Source organism: Neolamprologus brichardi, chromosome 5 (assembly GCF_056152115.1).
Source record: "Neolamprologus brichardi isolate AB-2024 chromosome 5, ASM5615211v1, whole genome shotgun sequence".
Lineage (NCBI taxonomy): Eukaryota > Metazoa > Chordata > Actinopteri > Cichliformes > Cichlidae > Neolamprologus > Neolamprologus brichardi.
In genome coordinates, this window is record NC_142108.1 from 24,688,275 (window position 1) to 24,711,638 (window position 23,364).

Consider the following 23,364-nt stretch of genomic DNA (forward strand, 5'->3'; position numbering starts at 1 on the left):
ACTGTGCTGATGTTCCAGATGTGGTCAGCGCTGGCTTTCAGCACAGACACTCCAGTTACCTGTTGCTCAGATCTGTTCTTTACGAGGGAGAGACACTCATTTGCTATAAAGAGAGAGACAGGTGTGCAGCTTGTTGAGCTGAGCCTTGATGCAGCTCCAACAAGTGCTTTAGCACAGGCGTATAAGAGAAGTATAAGTAGGATTTCTTTGAATAGTGAATCATGTAAAGCTACTCTGGAGTCGAAAAATGAAATGAGCTGAAATAAACTTTTGATAAGCCTGGACTTTTATTGCTACAGAACTGAGGAGAAAAGTTTGAGTCTGGATTTGAAAATCTGCACTTAGCCACCCTGGCGACCTTGGACTGGAGGTTGAGAAGAAATGAGAAGAGCTCTGTGGCCAAATGCTGTATCCTCAAAGGAGTTTAGTTACTGAATCCAGGGACAGTTAAGAGCCCAGCGTGAAGGGTGTGCTGGTGTATGTTGAGTAATAGGGCTGGAAATGTCAGGGGAAAGATAATCCGATTAGGACCTTGAAGGTCAGGAGGAAGATTCTGAAATCAGGTCTGGCTTATATTGCAAAGACACCCGGACAGAAGAATTATGATCGAACTTTTTGGATAACAACTGCTGCACTTTGAACTTCCTGAAGACCACTTGTTGCTGTCAATCAGTTCTGGGTGTAATAAAGTCAGGTGCAAGGTTTGCAGCATCTGAAGTGGATGAGAGAAACTAAATCTGGGCTGTGTTATCTAAACAAAGAAGAAATGACAGATAGATAATATTATTTTTGAGGTAAAATCTCAAAACTTCTCTTGAGGCAAAATACAAAAGGTTTTCTGTGTTTTTAAATGCAATTTTTTTGGTTGTGAGGATAAAAAAAACTGTTTTGTTTCTTTTTCATTATCAGATAATGATTGATTTATTGCAACTTGGGTATGAGAAGCCTTTAAATCCATGTTAAAAAAGCTTCTAACCTTAAACTGTCAATACTTAGCTACTAAAAGACATTCTTTGTAGCACTGACCCAAAGTCCTTGTCAAAGCAAGTCTCACCACTGTCAGTAAGTCCATTTAAAAAAAAATAAATCTTCAAATTTCAAATTACTTGAAAGCCAACTCAAGTCAAAACTTTGCGATATTCAAAATTTAGAGATGACAATTCAATTTTTACTCGTATCTGCCTGGCAGAAACAATCTTCTTTATAAGGAAATAGGAGCCTTTGGTGGAGTGTTTTTATGCAGTGGTTTTGTTAGTCTGACCACCTTGACATCAGATCTGGGCTGTATGTAGCCAACGAACTAAACGAACTTGAAACCCCTACACTAGAGGGCGTTTGAGCGGGCTGTGTGCCTGTGAGATGTATTCAGGGCAAAATTTACCCACTACGAAAGGAAACTTCGCGAGATTTCTGTGATGGCTAACGATAACTAGCCTGCTGTGTCAAACCACAGTGACACCGGTCGTGGTGATCCACCTTACAGATGCAGACGCTTGTTTTGATACTCCAAGTCATAGAGGGGAAATCACAAAGCTAACCGAGGACAGAAAGGTGCTGTCTGTCGACTTGAAGCACTCCCACCTGGCCCTTCGACTGTCCGCGACTCTCGTCCTTTAATCGCTCAGGTCAGTCGGCATTACGTTCAGCATCCTGCCAGCAGTCTGGGTTAGCTAGCTAGGCTAGCCGCAGTCACCACGGGAGGTCCATGAGTTTCCGTCTGATCTGGGCAATATGCTGAGTATGCACCGGTGCCTTTAGCAAAATAAGTATGAAAAAGAGTCAATAAACTTGCTGCAAGTGTGTAAATTTATATTGCCACCCTGACATGAGTGTTCCGTAACCGTTCGCTGCGCTAACGTTGCAGATAGTCCAGCTAATGCACACGCTAACTGATGGGGACTGGGCTAACAGCAAGTGTGCTAGGTTTCAAGAAGCAGGTTGTTTGGTGCCCTCCGAGCTTTGTCAGCAGCTCAAGTGACAGTCACAAGAAGTAGTTTAGAAACGTAGACGAGCTTAATGACCGGCAGCGTCAACCGCTGGCGAATTAACCCCTGTCAGTGTCAGTAATGTCTCAATAAATATTGCGTTATTGATTTAATCTTTCTTCATTTTTGCTCTGGATCCTGTCATCAGCAATACATGGGCCTTCTGTTACTACAGAAATTTAGATGTGCCCTGTTGTCCCAGTTACGAGTCTTAACTTGCCTTTAATCTCAGAATATTATGGGGAGCGTAATTAAGCTGATTACTCACATCCACCTATGATTGTAACTGGGTGGCTCTTTGCAGGAGTGTCTTTTCAAACTCAATACAGAGAGTCATGTTCCGGATGACGTCGTCATGTGGATGTCTTGTCAGTGTGCATTTTCTATATATATCTGTATAAGACCCCAAGATACTTAAACTGCTTCACTGGGGGCAGCAGTTCATCCCTGACCTGGAGTGGGAACTCCACTCTTTCCTGGTGGGTGAGAACAAGCTCCAGCTGAAAGAATGATACAAGTGATACAAGTGGTGGGAATGAGATTTCTCCAAAGGGTGGCTGGGTGAGAAGTTCGGTCATTTGGGAGGGACTCAAAGAAGAGCCATTACTCTTACACATCGAAATGAGGAAGCTAAGGTGTTCTGGGCATGTCCTACTGGGATAACACCTTGGTGTTCAGGCCCAGTAAAGCCTAGCAATGTCTTGTTGTGTGAGACTGAGGTCTAGGTTTCTTTGCTTAGGCTGCAGCCTCTATGACCTAACTCCTAACAAGTGGTGATGGATGGATGGGCTTATACATTAGAGTAGGGGAGGAACAACTCTCCAAATCCATGCTTTAGGTCGTTCCTAGGGTTTTTAAAAAAAAAAAAAAAAAACTCAGACAGATTATCGTAGTTATGGGCTCATCTATCTGCTCCTGCAAAAACACAAGGAAACTTACAACTAGAGCAGGGCGATATGACCAAAAATATTTATCACGATATACATTTGAAAATTTGTGATAACAATATAACTGACGATATAATTGACACTAGACAAAATACTTTACAACTCCACAACTTTATTAGTGCAAAAAATCCCATCAATGTGTTTTCACTTAAACAAGCAGCTGTTTTTTGTGTGCATTAAAGTTATATATAAATGTAACAGTGCAAATTCCTTGCTGACAGTTTAACCAAAAGGCATTTCCAGTGGAAATTGGCCGACATATCCTCAGCATAACCATGTATAATATCCACAAAACTTAAAAGGAGGTTATACACACACAATACGGTAATATTATGTTGAAGCACAGTACGTATCACTCCGCGAGGCGCCTGCCTAATGCCGTAATGCTGCGACAATCCATCAAGCGGTGCGGGTTCGTAGCTTAGCACAGTCGTACTAAAACATTTGACAGATTTTCGAGCGCCGTGTACGACATAAAATCGTTTTGAGGTCAGTAAACACAACCAGAATTCATACATAAGGCACACGGGATTATAAGGGGCACTGTCGATTTTCAGAAAAATCAAAGGATTGATTTTAAGTGTGTTGTATTTTCCAAACAACACGGTAATAACGACGGCTCGCTAGCATGTTCTACCAAAAATAGTGCTTTGTTGTGTATCTGACGGACGAAAGCTAAACCAGTTTCACACCACTGAAGTTGCAGCATTTTTACAAACCAATTCTGGTTCATCCGTTTCATTTAACCAACCACTTTTGCTCTTCTCATTCTGCGTCGCTGCCATGTGCGTATGTAAACTTAAGCACTGCGTGTGCGCGTTTAACCCATATTCTATGCAATATTTCATTTTCCTATCGCTGCCCAAAATTACGCCGGTATTACTGTGAACGGTATGATATAGCCCAGCCCTACTTACAACTATGGCATCTATTACATATAAGCTTATATAAGTTTTTTTTTTTTCATGTAAAAGCACTGCTTGTACTGTACAGCAAAAAATATAAATCTTAAGGAGTCTAAACAAAGCCACATTTAAAAGTGTGTTTTTTCGCTAAACCAACAACTCGCAGGCAGTTTTAAATTCAATGGGCGCAGAGATGCCTGACATGCTGTTGAGGCATGTCTGCTGTTCTTAGTTAATTTTTATAATATCCTGAATATTTGCAAAAAGGAAAATTTTCTTTGTCTAGCACTGACAGAAGTGTTAAATAGTCTGTATGTACTTGGAAAATGTTGAATCCATAATTGTGCACCTTTTTCCTTCACATGTGATGTAACAGCGTGCAGTTAACTTCCCTGTAAGTCCAGTCTGGTTATGTTAGTGCTGCTGCTGCTGCTCCACCACATCAGTTGCCTAAAACCTGCAGTCTTGCTGTGAACTTGTGCTATCAGCATTAGCATTCAGGGCCTGCATCACAGAGACTTAGTCAGAGTTTCGTCTCTATTGATCTGCTAATGGCTCTTTTCTCCATATTGAAACTGTCAGTTAATGTTGATTGTACATCGATATAATTGATCAGCTGATTAACCCAAACATCTGCTGTCACATTTTAAACTTTACCCCTGTATTTTTAAAACAATAATACATGAGCCTATTTGGCTTTGTAGTAATTAACCCTCCTTTATTATACTGATGCATTTCCACTTTACTTGTTGCCTTAGCACTGGTTAAACATGGCATCAGACTTGCATTCTTTAACCAGTCTTGAGCATGTCTATGTGGGTGTTACAGGAGCTGCAGATATCTGCATTGCACTTTCACTTTCAAGAGTATTGCATCCACATTTCCATAGTGCAACAGGGCTATAGAGGTATTTGGGAGGTTGGTTTTTTAGGCTTTTGACAGCTCACTTTGCAGGAGCCTTTGTCTGACTTTATGCTAAAACTAGGGCATAGTAAGTGTTTCATTTACCTAAAATAGGTGAATGTTCACTAAAATTATTCAAGCAGGAAAAAAAAAACTATGCCATCAATAACAGTTGCAGTTGGTCATGCACTATTCCCATGTGGCTCTTGGTATTAGTGAAGTGAATTCGTTTTTTTAATTTTAGTTAAAAAAAAATAAAGTATATTATTTTTTAAATTTTAGCTGTTTTCAAGTTTTAGCTTTTCCAATTGAAGGATTTGTTAGAGAAAGTTCTTAAGCACCAGATTTAACATTGATGTATAACAAGTAGCCTAGAAGAATAATTATAAAATAATAATAATTTTTAGTTGTAGCCTCTGAAATTGTTTTTTGGGATTTTAGGAGCTGCATTCTTTTTTTCTTTTTACTGAGATATTTCCACAGGGCAGTTTTGTGATGTTGGGTTTTTCTTCTTAGGCATCATCCGGCCTCACTGTGGATCTTTAGCCCCTCGGGCAGGGCAGTGGCAGTGGCAGAGGTAGAGCCATCAGGGACCAGACCAGCAGGAAGCAGGGCTTCATGAGCGCCACGGGGCAGCAGCAAGGGGGGGGTCTGCGTACTCGCCGAGGCCTTAGCCGGGACAAAGACCCCGGGCACGGCATGGGCATGGAGGCAACCTGCTGGCTGTCCCCTGGAGTCCTGCGCAGGCTGATTGAGTTGCCCTCACCCCCCCTGTCTCGACACCAACTCAAGAGACTGGAGGAGCACAGGTAATGCAGGTTTCTGCTGTGTACGCTGAACTCAGGAAAACAAAGTGTTAGTAAGTGGAGTGAAAAGACAGTGAAATGTGGGAAATCTATTTTATGTCAGATGTGTACTGTTGCATTACTGGATGCTTGTATAAAAAACGAGCAAAGATTTCAAATAATGAGGTGAGCGTTTCTACAGTAATCCCTGTGAGCTAAAAACACATGCTCAGTTTTTTGTGCTACTCTTGGCTGTGTATGATTTCAAAGAGAGGGTGTAGTCATAATATGATCATCTCTTGCGCACAAGTGTTCAAATCTTTTTGTGAGGGGCATCCAGTCAGAAGAGGGCTGACACTGAGTCACGAGATGCTCCTCTACACTAAATTTAAAAAAAGTGTGGCAGCGTTTTTTAACTTCACATTTATTTAATTGGTTTATTTGATTAAAATAAAATGAAAGTTCAAGGAAATCTAAATTTCTTCTTTTTCAAACCGTAATAAAACTGTCATTTTTCCAAAGTCCAGGAATAATTGTGTTAAATAATCATCTCATTTATCTCAGACAGTATCATTTTTGGCCCTATAATAGGTTGCCTTTTAACAGTCTGAAGAGAATGGAGCTGAGTCCTCAGCCCTTGTCTACAATATCAGTTTCCAGTTCATATTTATAGCTAGCATAGTGACTCAAATTGTAATAATTTTCTGTAGAGACTTTAGCTTCAGGTCTGTGTTTGTGGTCTCCACAGCATGAAACACGACTTGCCTGCACCAAATGTTCTCACAGACTTGTTTCAACGTGAAAAAAAAATGAAATGATTCCCACAGCCTCTCAGACACAATACCTCCTAAATTAAACCCGATTTCTCCAGGAAAATTTGTGACTTAAGCTTATATTTGTCAAGATTTGTGCTAGCGCTCTCTATTATTGAAATATGTAATTCAAAAATAGTGTTACATTAATGGATAACAGATGTACGTAGTTATGATTGGTTTAGGAAAGAAACTGCTGGTATGTCAGGATTGACGAGCTATGTTACTGTTAACAGATCAGGCCTGTAGCAGCTTGTGCTGAGTTTTTGTTTTCCTTCCCTTCTTCGTGTTTCCCTCTCAGACTCACCGGTCGGGTTGAGTCACACCTCGAGTTGAGGCAAAAACCTTATTATCACTTTCAGTTTAATTTAAGGTCAAATAATACATCAGAAGTGAAAAAATAGTCTTCCCAGTTAAACAGGAAGTCATTTCAAAATTTAAAAAAAAAGTTCAACAAAAGTACTTGTTTGAATTTAAGAACTTAATCCAAATAAGTTAACAACATTGTTTGAGTTTAACCACAAAGTTCTGGTGAACTGTTATTTTGAAGCCATTAGTCTTGTCTGAGACTAATGAGCTAGCAAAACCGACATCTTCATTATCATCTTTAGTGTTTCCATCAGGGTGTTACAAGCCCGATGGGGTGAAATTGATCCCCTCTTGGGCCTAAGCAGCTGGGATTTTATTTATTTTTAAGATGTTAAATTAGGCTGTTAAGATAAATTGGCTAATGATACTGTTAACTGGATTTACACATATAATAGCAGTCTTAAAGAAGCAGCCACAGTGTGTTATCTAAAATGTGTAGGAGGTGAAACAGTGCTGGAATTTCTTGCAGTGACGTGATTAAGAACATTAAAAATCCGTCCAAATGGAGTTTAAGGTAATGTTTCTATTATTAAATCTGAAAACATCTTAAACATTTTAACATTTAAAGGACTGGCTGCCAGCCACCTCTGAATTCAGAGGACTTATGGTTATTGGTTTAAAGTTTTTAATGATGCTATTTGGTGTCTATGGTATTTATCTATGAAGGGTTTTTGTTATGTTTGTCTTGAAAGGTACTATAGAAATGAAATTGTACTTTTAAGTCTTTTTAGAATGTATTTAGTTATAATTTAGAGCACAAGCTGAGAAAAGTAGGTGAACCCTTCAGTTTATAACTCACAGAACCTCCTTTAGCAGCACCAAACTTGAAGTATTCCCACAAGCTGCTAATGAGACTTAAACAAGCACGAAGAGGAACAAATCTACCATCTTTTAACCGTCCGAGACTAATGTAAAACTATAACAAATATTCATGTATTTGACGAAACACCTATGTACTAAAGCAAAATGTTTTAGATCAACCATAAGCCGTATAATGTAGCGTCCCATTTGTCTGGATGAGATTTTTGTGTTTTGTTCTCGTGCTGATTGGAGCATTAACCTTCATTGAGTACTTTGATGATAACTCTTCATTGCAGCTCACAAACTCAAGAAACTCTAGCTGTAACTCTGTTTCTACAGCTTGGTGAGATATATTTAAACACAGTTAATAATTGTCAAGCCCTCGTAAAAGTCGGTAAACATTCATATCTGTCGCTCCTCTGTATCTCAACTGCCGTCACCTGTTGCCCATCCCTGCAGGTACAGCAGTGCTGGACGCTCCCTGCTGGAGCCTCTAATGCAGCGCTACTGGGAATGGCTGGTAGGACGTGTTCCTTCCTGGATTGCACCCAATCTCATCACCATCATTGGCCTGGCCACCAACGTCTTCACCACCCTCGTGCTCGTCTACTACTGCCCAACTGCCACTGAGCAGGTTAGCCGATAATCTTAAAGAGGATGAGGTCCATAGCTACAGTGCTACTGTTATTGTTATTTTCTGTCAGTGTTTTATATTAAAACATAACCAGATATGAAAGTGGTAAGATTAGGTCATCGGAGCTGCTGGAAGGCTTTTAATGTGAAACATCAGAAGAGCTTGGAGAAAGAAAAGTGTAATAAGAAAATCATCAGTTAACTCATGATTGAAAGCAGTGTTGGTAAAGATGCTTTTAGATTGGTATATAAAAGAAAAACATTGTCCGTGTGTTTCTGCACATTTAAGCCTCAGTGTTGCTTTTTTTGGAGGCAGAAATGATGTTAATTGAACACAGGATGGAGAGAACTTTCAAAAAAAACAAAAGAAAAATAATATAAATGTGCTTATTAATTCTAGAAAGTTGGACATGTTAACATGGGAATCTATGGGGTTGATGAAGTTTGAGGGTCAGCCTCAAGTGGCCATTAGAGGGACTGCAGTCTTTTTTGTTGGTGTTAACTTCGCTGTTCAGATGCTGAGGTTGCTGCTTGGTCAAGATTTCATGTTTATTTGTGGAAGTTATAAATTGTTATCAATATCCTTATTAAACAGGGTAATAAGTATTAAATGCATGTTTGAATAAAGTCACTTTGAGCTGTCTTAATTTGTTGACAAAGGGTCCCCATGAATGAATCAAATCATAAAGACATGTCACTTGCTCTGGCTTATATCCACGTAGACAGCTTTGTGATGATCTTTTAGTCTTTGTAATGCTAACCCATCGGACTGTAACTGTATTTAATTTCCACTGAAAACATCCTGGTTGGTCTGGAGAGTCCACATACCTGAATACCAGTGATTTTCCTTTGGAACTACCTTCAACCTCCAACAAAAACTGTTGACTTTCATATGTGAGCTCTTAGGACTCAAATATATGAGAGCTTCTGTAATTACTGCAGCTACCGTATATATTGTTTTTTTTAAATCTGGTGATATTTATTTGGGTGACAGAGGGGAGTAAAAAGGCAACTGACGTTCTTGCAGCCAACACTGACATGTTGCTGCTGTTTCTGTCATCTGTGGGCGTTTCAGCTACATTGAAATATCAAATCTCACAATGAGAGGAAGAAAGTGAGATTATTTTTGTCTGCTGCGACATTAGAAACTGCACAGGTGCTTTTGTTTCTCCAGTTTCCTTAGAGTTTAATAAATTATTCTGATTTGAGTGCGTTTGTCTGTAAAGACTTGAATGAGAAAGACAACTACAAGCCTAAAGGCAAAAAAAAATTTAATGACTCATCAGATGATCTCCGTTCATTTCCACTCACTTAATTAATCTACATCATTCATTCATCATTGTATGTGAACAAGGCCTCACACTGAAGCCTTTACTTCATAGTAGGAACTAAACTCCCCACCCAGTTCCTCTTTCACCAGCACCACAGTACTCGTTATGAAAGGTGTTAGCACAACCCTCTCTGTGTTTATGTATGTTAATGAGGTGAAAGAAACCATCATGTTCATGCTGCCCAATCCTCCACCAGCCACGGCATGTAAAATTTGCCTTAGACTGCACCTGTTCGTGAGCAACACCATAGAGTGACCTCTTCTTCATGTGATTATTTGTGTTTTTTGCTCCAGGCTCCTCTCTGGGCATACCTGTTGTGTGCGGTGGGTCTGTTTATCTACCAGTCATTGGACGCCATCGACGGGAAGCAGGCCAGACGCACTAACAGCAGCTCTCCGCTGGGTGAGCTGTTTGACCACGGCTGTGACTCCCTCTCCACCGGTCAGTTTACATCCTGTTTGATTCTGTGTTTCAGAAAATCTGAAGCTCAGTGAACAATCTGTGTGTTTTTTCTCTGCAGTGTTTGTGGTGTTGGGAACCAGTATAGCAGCGCAGCTGGGCACCAACCCAGACTGGATGTTCTTCTGCTGCTTTGCCGGGATGTTTATGTTCTACTGTGCACACTGGCAAACATATGTGTCAGGAACGCTGCGCTTTGGGATGTGAGTCAATAAAAACTGCGTACTTTCCTTTTCTTCTTTAGAGAACAGTTTGCAGCCATTTTTCTTATCTGTCAACACACGTAGTCGTCTCAAGACCAGTCTGTTTCATTTCTGATTTCACAGCAGTTCTTACTGAAGCCTCACTGTGCTAAGTTTGTTAAAGAATTTATTAATATCTCATCACCGCACACCATTAGTACCTGTTGCTTTGAAGACCTTTGTCTCTATCTGTGGTGTAAAGTAAGACAATGACAGATTTCTTCTGATCTCCAAAGTGAGCAGTTGTGCGTGGGTTGTGTCTCAGTAAACTAACTTTTTATTTGTACGCCTCAGCCGTAAAAGGCTGATGGGGTATTATTGTCCACCCATCGTGCGGGTGGGTGCCGTGGACACCTAAATTTGTGAATGTGATAACTCGAGAGCAAGGCGATGCCGGGGCTTTAAATTGATATCGTAGGTGCACCTACTAAAAATCTTGGATAAGTTCAAATTTCAGTGACCTCGACCTTAAGGTCAAGTTTTCTGAAAATCCTGCGAGTACGATAACTTGAGAACAAGGTGATGAAGGATTTTGAAATTGATACCATCGGTTTATCTACAGGGAGGCTAAGTACTGTTTATTTATTGGGGGGGGGGTTAAATATGCAACCACTTTACAATATGCAATCACAGCCTCACTGCTGTTCATGAAATACATTTTTAGTCTATCGATTCTTACTTCTGGGTGCAAATGTTCCTTTTCTGTTTTGTTTTTTATTTTGTTTTTTCATTTTACATTTTTTGTCAGTCTCATTTCTTCTGTCATGTCTATCTACATAGAATTGCTCTATGTAGGATTTAAAGGATTAATAAATGTCCACATCTGGAGGCTGGAGTAGTTGGCCCCTGCTCATATCAGAGGCCAAAGTTCAGACAGATTACCTCAAAACATTTGTGCTGTTTTAATGGTGTTCTTAATTATTAAAAAAAAATACTCTGCTAGGTTTAGGCAATACTTCCTGACAGGACAACTCATGGCCATGAACTCGATTTACTTGAGTTTCTGTAACTATTCCATGTTTTGCCATGAAGCCAGGCCAATTTTACACAGTTATGCAAAATTTTAAACTGAAAGCAACAAAGGCTGCTGAAGTTAGCACAGCTAACATTAGCACAGCTTTGTGTATTCTGGCATTTTATATGCGTAATATTACGCATAACTCAAATGGCCACACAATTCATAGGATTTCATTATCAAAGGATGTTGTTAGGTACTTAAACACACACAACAGCTGTAGAGACTGTTTAATTCAATCTGTTAGGTTTCAGATGTTTTTCTGGCTGTTAAACTAGTCTGAGTTTTTTATTATTAGTAGTAAATTGCTCAGTTTGTCAACCAATAATCTCTGATTTTTATTACAAATGAGGGTGACATAAAATTTTATGGTGACTGACTTAAGAATTGAAAAGCCTGAAAAGTTCTAGTTGTTTACTTGACCTTTATGTGCGCTCTCACTCTTATTGAACACTTTCTGTATAAATATAAACACTGATTTTTCTTTGAACACAAATATTAGATTTACGTGATTGATTTTTAAAGCCAACATCTTCATATTAGGCAGAATGGACTATTAGTATAGAAAGAATGTCGTCATTTTGAATCACCTCCTGACTTTACCTACTGAAACCTGTGAGGTAGTCATAAACAGGTTTTTCAGGAATTCAGTCCAAAGCTTTGAAAAAGTTAAAAGGTGCAGCAAGTTAATTAGACCTGAGGTTTAGTCTTGTCATTAGACCACAGCATTTACGTGTTCGGATGACCCGCAGTAAATGTGTGTTCTGTGTGTAGATTTGATATAACAGAGGTGCAGCTCTGTCTAGCAGGATTACAGATGCTCACAGCCACTGTGGGTCCCTGCCTGTGGAGCGTGATGGTAAACTTTCTGGCTGCTGCCTGCATGGCTCACTGTTGTCCGCTTCCACAGTGAACTCTGACCTGCATGGAGTCACATGGTCAGATCAGCTCGTACTCATTTCTGCTTGAAGGTGCGGTCAGTAAAATATGGCTCTGAGTAGCATCAGCTGAAGCAATTGGGCAGCTAGCTTTCATCTGTCAAATATAACATTTATAGGATTTTAGTTTCAAACTTTTGTTAAGAAGGACTTTATGCGTTTACATTTTTATAAACTAAATATTTTGATTAGAGGCCATAACAGAGCCTCCACCTGGTTTTACAGAGTGGCTGTACACGTTCTCTGTTGTACCTCTCTCTTCATGTCAACCGTAACATATGGGCAATGAACCAAAACTTTAAAACTTGGACTTATCACTCTCTTATCAATCTCCGTTCTCACTGATTTTCAGCCAATGACTTGTGTAATTAGGCATATGTCAGTCTGAGAATGGCTTGACAGCCACCTTTCCACTGAGACTATTTTTGATGAAGCAGTATAAGAGTGTATTAACTGAAGGGGCCAGATGCATCTCTCTTTAATGGTTTTTTTTTCGCTTCTTAAGAACATGACTTTCAGATCCTGTCTGTCTGCTCTACACAGGTTTTTTTTGTTGTTGTTGTTTTTTTAGTCCTCCCACATCGTCTTTTGTACTCCAGTTTAGTTTCCTCAAAATCTTTAAAGACACACTGCACACCAAGCTGACAGATGCCAATTTATTCAGCTAACAGCTCTTTGGGTATAAACATAACATGCTTTTTGCAACAGGCTGCTAGTCACAAAGTCTCTGTTATGTGTAGACAAAACATTGGTTTAGCTCTTGAGTTGGGTGCCTTTATCCTGTAATGATTCAAAGGTCAGTCTTTAGTAGCTTAAAAAAACAAATAAAAGAAAGTCCTGGAAATGGTCAGGTGGAAGGACTTGACTGAAAATGAATGGAAAAAGCAGCCAATGTCAAAAGGAAAAACTTTGAAAGACCCTCAGAAAACATGTAGAATTACTGCTCAACATCGCTTACAAAGAAATTAAGTCTAGCTTCTTGGAAGGAAAGCATGAACAAATGAGCGGTGGCTTCAGACTTTCGCACAGTGCTGTATATCCCAAGACAGACTGTCAGCTTTGGAGCCAATAATAAATGAAAACATGTTATCAGATGGTTTTCATAATCAAAATATTAGACAAACTTCAGCTGTCACCACGATCACAGCAAGAAGCAGATAAGGAGGAAACGAGCAGCAGAGAAACTGCAGCCTTGCTCGGGTATTGTCTACATGCATCAAACCTGATGTCCTAGTGACGTTTACTAGACCCATGTCACAGTTTGCCCTGCAGTAAACTTGCTCAAGTCAAAGAGATCAGGGGAGTGACTCACTCTGCTAACAAAACTCGTCCTTTTGTTGACCGAGCCAGTGAAATATTACTGATCGCACCTTTTAACCTCCAAATCAAACGTGTTGAGCAGAAGAACGGGCTCCGTGTCCGGCAGCGTGTTGTGGATGACTGTGTGCTGTTATACGTCACTAATCCTCACCGTAAACTCTCTGCTTTCTCCTCCCACTCAGCATTGATGTGACTGAGGTGCAAATCTTCATTATAATCGTGTATTTGCTGGCCGCCGTGGGAGGATCTGCTTTTTGGCAGTCACTGGTAATTCTGATTGATCTTAATCTGAAGAAATTGGAACCAATGACAATGAGACTGTAATGTCATGACGTTTAACTTGATCATTTTACAGTAATGCTGCTCTAACAGTCATGTTTAAACTGTTTTACTGTAATTGTTATAAGTAAGTGCCTTTTAGTAGTCTCTAACATTAGTCATGGTGGTTTAAATGAGGGTGGTGTAGTGACTGTGCTCTCAAAGTACAAAAATGCAAATTGTCTGTCTGATCAGGATTTGTTTTGATGACTTTGTGTTGCATAAAAACATCTAAGATTTCCATGTCAATGTCTCGAATTCCAGATTCCGATCCTAAATATCCAGATGAAAATGATTCCTGCCATCTGCACTTTGTTAGGAGCCATCTTCTCCTGCACCAATTATTTCAGAGTTATTTTCACAGGAGGTGTGGGCAAAAATGGATCCACAATAGCAGTAAGCCCTCAGTGTCCTGTCCTGGTTTGTAATGCCTCTTTTTGACTGATGCGCTGCACAGCTCTGCCCTGGTGCCTTATGAGAACCGCCCAGTGTTTTGACCAGCTTGACAGCCTATTTTTACATAGCAGATGATGGGGTAATTTACACACGGGGGGAACTTGATCTGCAGGCTGTGTCTTATGTAGCAGAGTACGTACAGCTGAAACCTATGTTAATGGATATCTGTAGAAAAATATGTAATGTAAACATGAGATTTTAGCAAAACAACATTACAAATAACAGACAAACAGTACACAAATGGCCCACCGGTTTTGTGGTGCAGTGCTTTGGTCAGCATTTTGGCAATAGTGATATGAGGGATAAGCAAGGGTTTACATTTTCTGTATGATCAGTTAAGTGTATATGTGTAATGCATTAGAAGCCTTTTAGCTGTTCTTCTGGTGCAGAAGTATTCTGGTGAATAAAGTTTCATTTCCGTTCAGAATAAAAGCATTGTTAGGCTAGCTTTAGTTTGTGTTACAGTTTTTTGTACCTGAGCAGCTCCTCTGTCGATTTCCACTGATATTAATTGTCTTTTTCTCCTCCCTTGTCTTGCAGGGAACCAGTGTCCTCTCTCCAGTCTTACATATTGGTTCAGTCATAATTTTGGCGATGATGATATACAAAAAGTCTGCTGTCCAGCTCTTTGAAAATCATCCATGTCTTTATATCCTGGCATTTGGCTTTGTCTCGGCCAAAATCACCAATAAATTAGTTGTAAGTCAAACATACTTTTTTTTTTCTCTCTTTATAATCATCATTAGGTTATATTTACTGAATTATGGTTGCGCGTTGTGTTTTTCACGGTTGTTATTCCTGATATCCTGCATAAAGATAGTCTGGAGAGGATGAACGATGCTCAGTGTTCAAGAAAGGTTTTAACATTTTGCAAGTTTTACTTGTGAGCATCAAAGGTGTGATTAGCCTAGCTTAGCATAAATACTGAAAGTAGGATAAAACTGTTTGAATAGTTCCATCAACAAACCAAAAAAAGCTTATATTTTTCACTTTGTAAACCTCATGCTATCAGTGTAAGCTGTGAATAGACATGAGGTAGCTAACGTGTTTATTTAATCATTTCAGCTTTACTTCAGCTTATCAATGAAATAATAATCATTGGGAAAGGATTCCTGAAAAAGCATAGATGCTGACAAACTTAGCTATTTTTCCTAAGCCAGCTGAGAGACATGATCTCTCCAGGCTATCCTGGCTCTGCCCTGGCATCTCTTCTCTGTTCAACATGTCGAAACACCACACGTAACTCCTTTTGGTGTTGAGGATTAGTGGCTCTACTCTGAGCCTTTCCCAAATAACCAAACTCCTTTATCTCTGAGGGCCCAGACAATGAGGAAGCTAATTTCCACCACTTGTTTTAGTGTGTAATTCTTTCCGTCACTACCCACAGCTCATAGCCGTACGTAAGGACAAAGACTGCCAACCAGTAAAACTGCTTCCAGGTTTTTGGTACAGCATCCAAAACACTGCAGACACTGCAAGAGGATAAAAACAGGATTGTTTGTTTCTCTAATTTACACTGTTGGCTTTTCAGCCGCTTTCCATCAACAATCACGAAACACGGTTGAAACTTAACATTAAAACTCAACATTTGACTCTCAGTTTAATTTATTGCTTTGATTTAGTTGCAGGTCATTTTAAAGCTGAGCTATTGGAGCAGACAAGGTAGCGTTTGATGTAGCTCAGTGCAAAAACATTTAACAGCATAGTTGCTTGGTTACTGACATTGTTGCCAACAGCAGCAAAAGGGACTCAGATCCAGGCAGGGGGCTTTGGAGTGAACTTTGCATGTTGTCTCCTCGTTCTCACCCAGGTTTTCTACTGGACCTTGAGTTTCTGCTGGCATTAAAAAACATGTTTGTTAGTGCTCTTCATAACAAAAAGTTATAAATACAGGTTTCAAAATAGCATTAAGATTCACAAATGCCACAAATAATTATTCTAAAACCTGTTATTGTAAAAAATAAATAAATCTTTTTTTTGGTGGGGGGGGGATTCAAGAGTCTAAACATCCCCAGGAAGAGACTTCTGAACTGCTCATGTTTAAAACTGTCTTCCTTTCCTGCTCAAAGTGGAGAGATTCTGCCTCTCATCTGCTAAAATTAGGACAGAGATGGGGTGGGAAAACTCCCCAATAATTTAAGATGCATTCAAGATTCATTAGGCGGGCCACCACATCAAACTGTAGCAGAGGAAGTTTGATGCAATTTATGTAGAAAACTGAAACTTCAAACAACTCCAGTGCCTTGCAGAGATGACTGTTTTATTGAAACTGTGTGTGTATGTTTGTGTGTGATCTTTGTGTACAGGTAGCACATATGACAAAAAGTGAGATGCATCTCCACGATTTAGCCTTCCTGGGACCAGGACTACTGTTCCTGGATCAGTATTTCAATAGTTTTATTGATGAGTACCTGGTGCTCTGGATTGCACTGGTAAGTACGCACGATGCCAAGTTTGGATAAATGTGGTCATGACATTTTTACTTTGAAAAGCTGGAAAATCACAGAGGTAACTAATAATATGAGTGATGGATGTGTTCCATTTAGCTGGGTCATGTCCAGGCTTTGGCAGGTCTAGAATTCAGTGTTTATATCTTTGTGTTTTTCCTACTCTGATAGTCACAGTATCACCTTCAGTCAGTTATTGTTGCTGTTTAATCCATAGTCGTTACACCTTCTTACTGATGGTGTCTGTGCTGTATGGAAGCCCACTGTTGCCTGTAAAGGTACGAAGCAATAAGTGAAGTTGGTGTTCAGTGCGAAAACCCTGCTTCAGTCTGCACCACCAGGCAGTGTCAAGACTGTTATAAATGAACAATGATGTTATTTCTAAATTAGCCCAAACATTTATGCTTGTTAACAAAGACAAACCACATCACGTAATGAATTGCTGGCATACTTCAAATACAAATCATCCCTAGAAACAAAACACAAGTCCGTAAAATTAAATATATCTAAATTTGCAGTTTAAAATAAGCCAATTTTGTCCTTCAAGACAAAAAAACAAGTAGAAACAGATTTGTATCCAGTGGACCCAAGCAGATATTTTTTATATATTTATAATTTTGGTTGCATTTGTTATTGCAGCACTGTAAAAAAATAAAATAAAAAAGTGGTAATATTGGGCTAATAAGGTGAAAACAAGAAGGTCATAAAACATAAATGCTAAGTTATTACCAATTAAATGCTTGAGTAAAAGCCAACTAATCGTCTTGTATCAACAGTGGTTTTAGCTGCGTAATGTTACACTGAAGTTTATGTGATTTTGTAATAAGGTGTCAGAAACTGGGGGGATAATGTGGAAACATGCATGATTTTGAGAAAACCAGTTAGTAATCAGTATCGTCTTTAAAATCTTTTAGAATAAAATGGAAACATCTGTCCATTTAATTTTCTTGTATGCTGGCTTAAAAGTGGTATTAATTCATAATGATGACAAAGTATTGATTGGTGTTTTAACATATTAGGAGACTATTACTGTGTTATAATGCTGGAATTAGTCCTGCCATATGTCCCCAGCATTCGTCACAACACACAGTATGCATGGCCAGTATACCAGTATCAGTATTATACCACTGTTACTTGTTGGTTTTGCTTCATAGCCATACATTTGCTTCCACATTACATAACTGACAGTGTAATATTACTCAGCTAAACCCAGTGCTGATACAAGATATTACTTAATTATTTACATATTATGTGGTAAATAAGTTTTAATAACTTGCAGGTTCTGAATTATCTTCTTGTTTTCTCCTTATGACAACACTGCTGCTGAGCTATCATAAAAAGTGCTGCCATGATTTATCAAAGGGTCGTACGGGCGCATGCTGGAATATCTTAAACGTGGCTTAATTGGCCAGCCCATATATCAGTATCTAGTTTTCATTTTCTTGGCATCAGTGGGTTTCTGCAGTGTGTTAAGCTCCTGTTTTTCTGCTTTTAAAGACCTTGTTTCTTTCTCTCCCGCAGATCCTTTCCTTGTTTGACTTGGTGCGTTACTGTGTCAGTGTTTGCAACCAGATTGCCTGCCATCTTCACATTTTTGTTTTCAAAATCAAGCCTTGTTCAGTCCTCGGTTCAGCTCCTCACTGAGGACACGCCGGCCATTACTGACTCTGCACCCTTCCTGTTAGCTGCACTCACCTTTTCTTCCCTCTGTTTTCCACGTAGAGACGCAAGGGGGGGTGACGTGGTGTAAACTGTGTGCTTCTGCCAACTGAATGTCAGGACAAATAATATATATTAAGATACTGGAATATTACTGTCATTGTCTGTTTTTCACCAGTGCAGAATTACATTTATACCAGTTTCATTTTCTGCTCCAGTACTAAGAAATCTTCTGACAAACTTACGGTTGCAAAGAGCAGATATTCAGGAGAGTACAGGTGCTACTCAGTATGCTCAACGACAGAAACTTACAGCGTGTTTTAACTGTTCACGTGCAAGAAAATGTATAGGAACCGAATCGTTCTCTTTGCTTTTCATGATTATAATTTTTGTAACTTTACCTTTTTGCTATTGTAAATACCAAACTGTTACAGTGTCTGTGCTTTCTTTTAAGTTAAAAATCCTTCTTTGACACATTTATTTAACCTTCCTTCATGTGTATGATTTTTAAAGACACTCCATCCCCTACACAAAAACAGTGCAGCTGTTTTACATCAGCAAAATGTGGTTTTGGAGGAAACCTGATGCCAATGTTACTTCCTCTTTCTTTCTTTTTTTTCTGTTTAAAGCAAATCAGAACGTCCTTTTTGTACAAGCCTGCAAATTATTTCACTTTCTTGGTTAAATTTGCACTTTGATTTAGGTTCAGGTGAGATTTTGGTTTGTTTGTTAAGCTCTTTGCTAATATAGTCATCATGAAGTTGGTACTTTTGTTACAGGGTATAGGCTTTCTTTTATTTATATTGTAAACGTAAAGGGGGCTGTGGGCGATGGCAAAAGGTCGTTTAGTGTGCTGTAGTGAAAGGTCCGTCAGCTCCTTTTGACCTCGTGTACGAATGAACTCTCAAGTTTCTCATTTTTTAGTTGATGAGAGCAAAGATCAAAACATCTACAGGTGGAGTGAAGCAGTAGACTTATTTCATCCAACTCTGTTACTGATCTCTGCTTTATTTATTGGTGTTTTTTGTTTATTCATTTTGTTTTTAAGTGTCAAATTCCACAATGATAAGAAAAATAATCCGCCTGCTTCTTTGTTTTTGTTTATTTTTCTGAAACATTTTATCCTGTGTACTTTTCGCAAAAAAATCAGGTTGAAATGGTGCATTTGGGGGGAGTGGTATTGTTTTGAAAAACAGATTAACATGCATTTTGTGCTCTATATTAGATGCATTCCCTGCAGCATGTCAAAATAAAACTGCACTCCATGTGTGTTCCAGTAGTGCGATGGTTTAGCTCATTTTTAATGATTTATCTGGCTTTGAGACATAGACTATGCTTGTTAGTAGGTCGGTTAAATTTCCCTTTCACTGTATTTGTCAAAGAACAGTTTTGAATAACAGAAAATGTGAAAATGAAACATACACATGAAAAATGGTCCCTCGTGTGTTGCAGCTACTTTACTGAATCACTGCTGTGTGTTCAGCGTTACCATCCGCCTGCACAGTACATCACGTTTCCTCCAAAACACACGCCTGCCTCAGCAGAACAGGTGCACATGTGAGTGTGCGGGAGGTGAGGTCACCTGATGATGTCACGGTTTTTAAGGTGGTGACTGATTGAGTCAGATCAAACTTAATAAAAATGTGTTGATTTGAAATGTGGCTGCTGGTCGCTCTGCCTCCACATCGTCGTCGTCGTCTGATGCTGTTACATCTCACACCGAGTGTGTTTATCGCTGCTGCTGCTGGAGAGGACCTGTAGTGACGGCCTGTATTCACGTGGAGCTCATGTTTGTCCTTAACAGCAGGGGTTAGCTTCTTGCTTTTACATTTTGTGCCTGTTTTATTTACTTTCTGTTGAATACTTCCATCTGCAGATACTGTGCTTTGCCTCTGCGCCGTGTTTGAAATGACCCACAATGCCAAATGTTGACTGAATTGAGAGGCTCTCAGTGTACATTGTCCTCCAAGCTGCGTCATTGTCTCAGCTGGATGAGTTCTTGTGCAGGGCAGTGGTGGTGGTGTTATCTGGATGAAAAGAGACTGATGGCCATTGATTCATGTAAACAAAGCCTTCTACACACAAGTGTTAAAGGACCACTTCACCCAAAATCACACAAACCATTGTCCACTAATGCCTTAAGATGAAATATTATGGCTCAGTGTATTGTGTTTTTATATCATGCAAATAAAGTCATTTTGAGTAAAGAGGTTTAATGAAAATAAAGGTTAAAAGAAAAACACTGGAGTGAGGGTAGAGTGCTTAAAGGTTTTGTGTATAATGTGATGGAAAATGGGAAAGTTGTAACACATATTTAGAGTCTTGACAGCTCATATAATGTATATTTTAAGTTGTTATTCCCTTTTTGTCAGAAAATGTGAATATTATAATTAGACTAAATGGGAAATTAATGTAGAAGAAAAGCTTTAATATACTGAGACTAAAACTACAATAAATACTGAAAAGCAACACTGCTGGCAAAAGGAAAGAATCGACTATAAAGGTGCTGAAAGAAGAAAATTTAAAGTACTCTGAGAATAAAATTATATTCAGTGGATGTTTTCTAAAAAATACATTGAAAGTTTCTGCTGCGTAAAAAATGCTGGGCAATAAAAATAGTTTGGTGTGGTAGAAAATAGGTAAAATAGCTATGAGTAGGTAAACTGCTTTAAGATATTTCTGGATTTAATCACTTTATAATGAAATGCCAAAGTAAAATTTAAAACGTAATGTAAAAACAAAAAAAATTAAGTTTAAGTTTATTCATAATTGTGAAGAGTAAAATCATTTAACAATATCAGGATCTAGCTTCAGTTTTGGGGCAAAGTAAAAACTAAGTTGATAAACAGAGAAAACCTTAATTTCTCTAATATTTCTGTTTTGCTTTGAAGGCATAAAGAAAAATTTAAATCTCAGAAAATTCTGAGGTGGTTTTGCGGTTTGGATGAAGTGCGTCTTGAAGAACACTGATGAGTCCATTCTTTGTTGATTTGTTTTTAACAGATTTTGTAGTTGTAAATTCTGCACGTTGTGCAATAAAGAACAGTACTGACTCAATGTCACATTTATTTTATTAGTAATATTCATTTTTATCCTTCTAAATTCTGCAGTTGGTGTCTGATCGTTGATGTAGGAGATGATGAGCTAATACGCATGTGTAGTATTCTGCTGTATAGTTTTGTACTGTAACTAGAGACTCCGAGAGATTCAGCATCAACACATATATAGCTCCTGATGTGAGGTCACATCTCTCATTGTTACCAGTAAAGGTTTGCCTTAAACCCGTTTGTTTTCTATTGTTTTGTACAGAGACCAGCGTGTTGTCAATGTGTGCGTTGGTTATGTTGGTCAGACTGCCAAGCTCAGGTATCTCATCAGTGTGCACAACACTGTGTTCTCTTAAGATGGTAAACAAAGTCACCTGACAATCTCTCCTTCACCTGCCATTGCGAATAAATTTCATACTCCAGCCTGGAACCAGGTTTGTACTTGTGTTTTTTTACTGTGAACATCAAAGTGATGGATTCACCTGCCTGCTTCTGTACCTTTCTGTCTTCCATGGAAAAGACTGGTGATGCACAGAGCGCCTTGAGTTTTAAACAGTGATGTAAGAACAAGATGATAAATGTCAAAGGAGTGCTTTAATATTTATTGTCTCCATAATGCATGTTTGCAGAATTACTCAATAAGTTAGGGACAGATCCGAAGAAATACGTAATGAAAGTTGAGGTCTTTAGAGGCCCAGCGTCAAAGGAACTGTCTTTGGAACAGATCCAGGAATTTTTGGAAGAATTTACCAGCTTTACTATTGTGAGGTAGGATCTTTTGTGTCGTATCTTTGCAAATGCATATCAAAATGAAATGAGAAAAACTGGGAGATCTTGATGTTGACGGTCTTGATGTTCTCAAGAAAATATAACAAACTTATCTAGATCTTTCTATCCTCCTCATATATATTGGCGTGCACTATGGAAATTAAAAGAAATACCTGCTTGACCCCTAAAGTGACAATGTTCCTTTTGTATACGTGTCAAACTCGAGGCCTGGGGGTTCCAGCTATCCTGGGTCTGCCCTGGGGCTTCCTTCTGGTGGAATATGCCCGAAGCAACTCATGCAGGAGACGCACGGGAAGCATCCTTGCAAGACAGCCGAATTACCTCAAGTAGCTGGAATTAGAATTTTCTTCATAATTTTTTCTTTCATGTTTTTGTTTTAAATGTTTAAAGAAATCATCATCATCTGCCGAAACAGTTACCTGGGGTAATTACTTCAGTTTCTCGGCTGCTTTGATCTGGATCTACCTCAGCAGCCACAGGGTGACCCTTGACATGTTGCCAGTCTATCAGGTCCAGCCAAAAGAGAGAACTCCTTACTCTCTTGTCCACACCTATGGCTGATCTAGAATCTACAGTTAAGATAAAAAGTATGTGTTTGGACTGTGGTAGAGCATGCAAACTACATAAAAGGGACTCATTGACCAGGAAGTCTGAACCCAGAACCTTGTTGCAGTAAGGTGACCATGCAAACTGCTGCACCGCCCTGATCTAATACAGGATTTCCTTGTTTCTTCTACAGCTACACAAACACCTTCTGGTGAAACACTGTCACCCAGTGGTGATATTAGTTCCTTTAAACGCCACACTTGCACAGTTTTTCATGCTACTAGAAAGCTTCCCAAAGCAGCTTGACAGCCCCTCCTTGGATTTAGTTTGTCTCAGTATCCTCTGTCTTTTCATGTAACTCCAGACTGAATGTAATATGCGAAGATCAGAGCTCAGTGGGATCCACCATCTGCTAAAGCTCCTTCTCCTCTTGTTGCTGAGTCGGGCAGTATGTTTGGGCTTTCTGTTGTGCTGCAGCAGGATTTAGGATCAGATGCTTCCCTGGAGGTTCTGCTTGATAGATCAACATCTAAAGTCTCTTAAGCCACAGAATTATGTGTCTGCTATGCAAACATGTACATAAATGACATAAATGAGATTAAATGCTGATTTTAAAATTCCTATTTTTAATTCTCTGACTCCACTGGAGTAGATTTA

At 39.1% G+C, this 23,364-nt stretch overlaps 1 protein-coding gene across 1 annotated transcript; it reads left to right on the plus strand.

The window, feature by feature from the left end:
- Positions 1-1,420: 1,420 nt before the first annotated feature.
- cept1b (choline/ethanolamine phosphotransferase 1b) lies at positions 1,421-20,565 on the plus strand. The gene is made up of 10 exons (XM_006782955.3): positions 1,421-1,625; positions 5,257-5,549; positions 7,967-8,141; positions 9,765-9,912; positions 9,992-10,133; positions 13,628-13,712; positions 14,028-14,159; positions 14,760-14,918; positions 16,526-16,651; positions 18,188-20,565. The coding sequence occupies exons 2-10, from the start codon at positions 5,359-5,361 to the stop codon at positions 18,308-18,310; spliced, it is 1,281 nt and encodes a 426-aa protein (XP_006783018.1). The 5' UTR covers positions 1,421-1,625; positions 5,257-5,358; the 3' UTR covers positions 18,311-20,565.
- Positions 20,566-23,364: the final 2,799 nt, after the last annotated feature.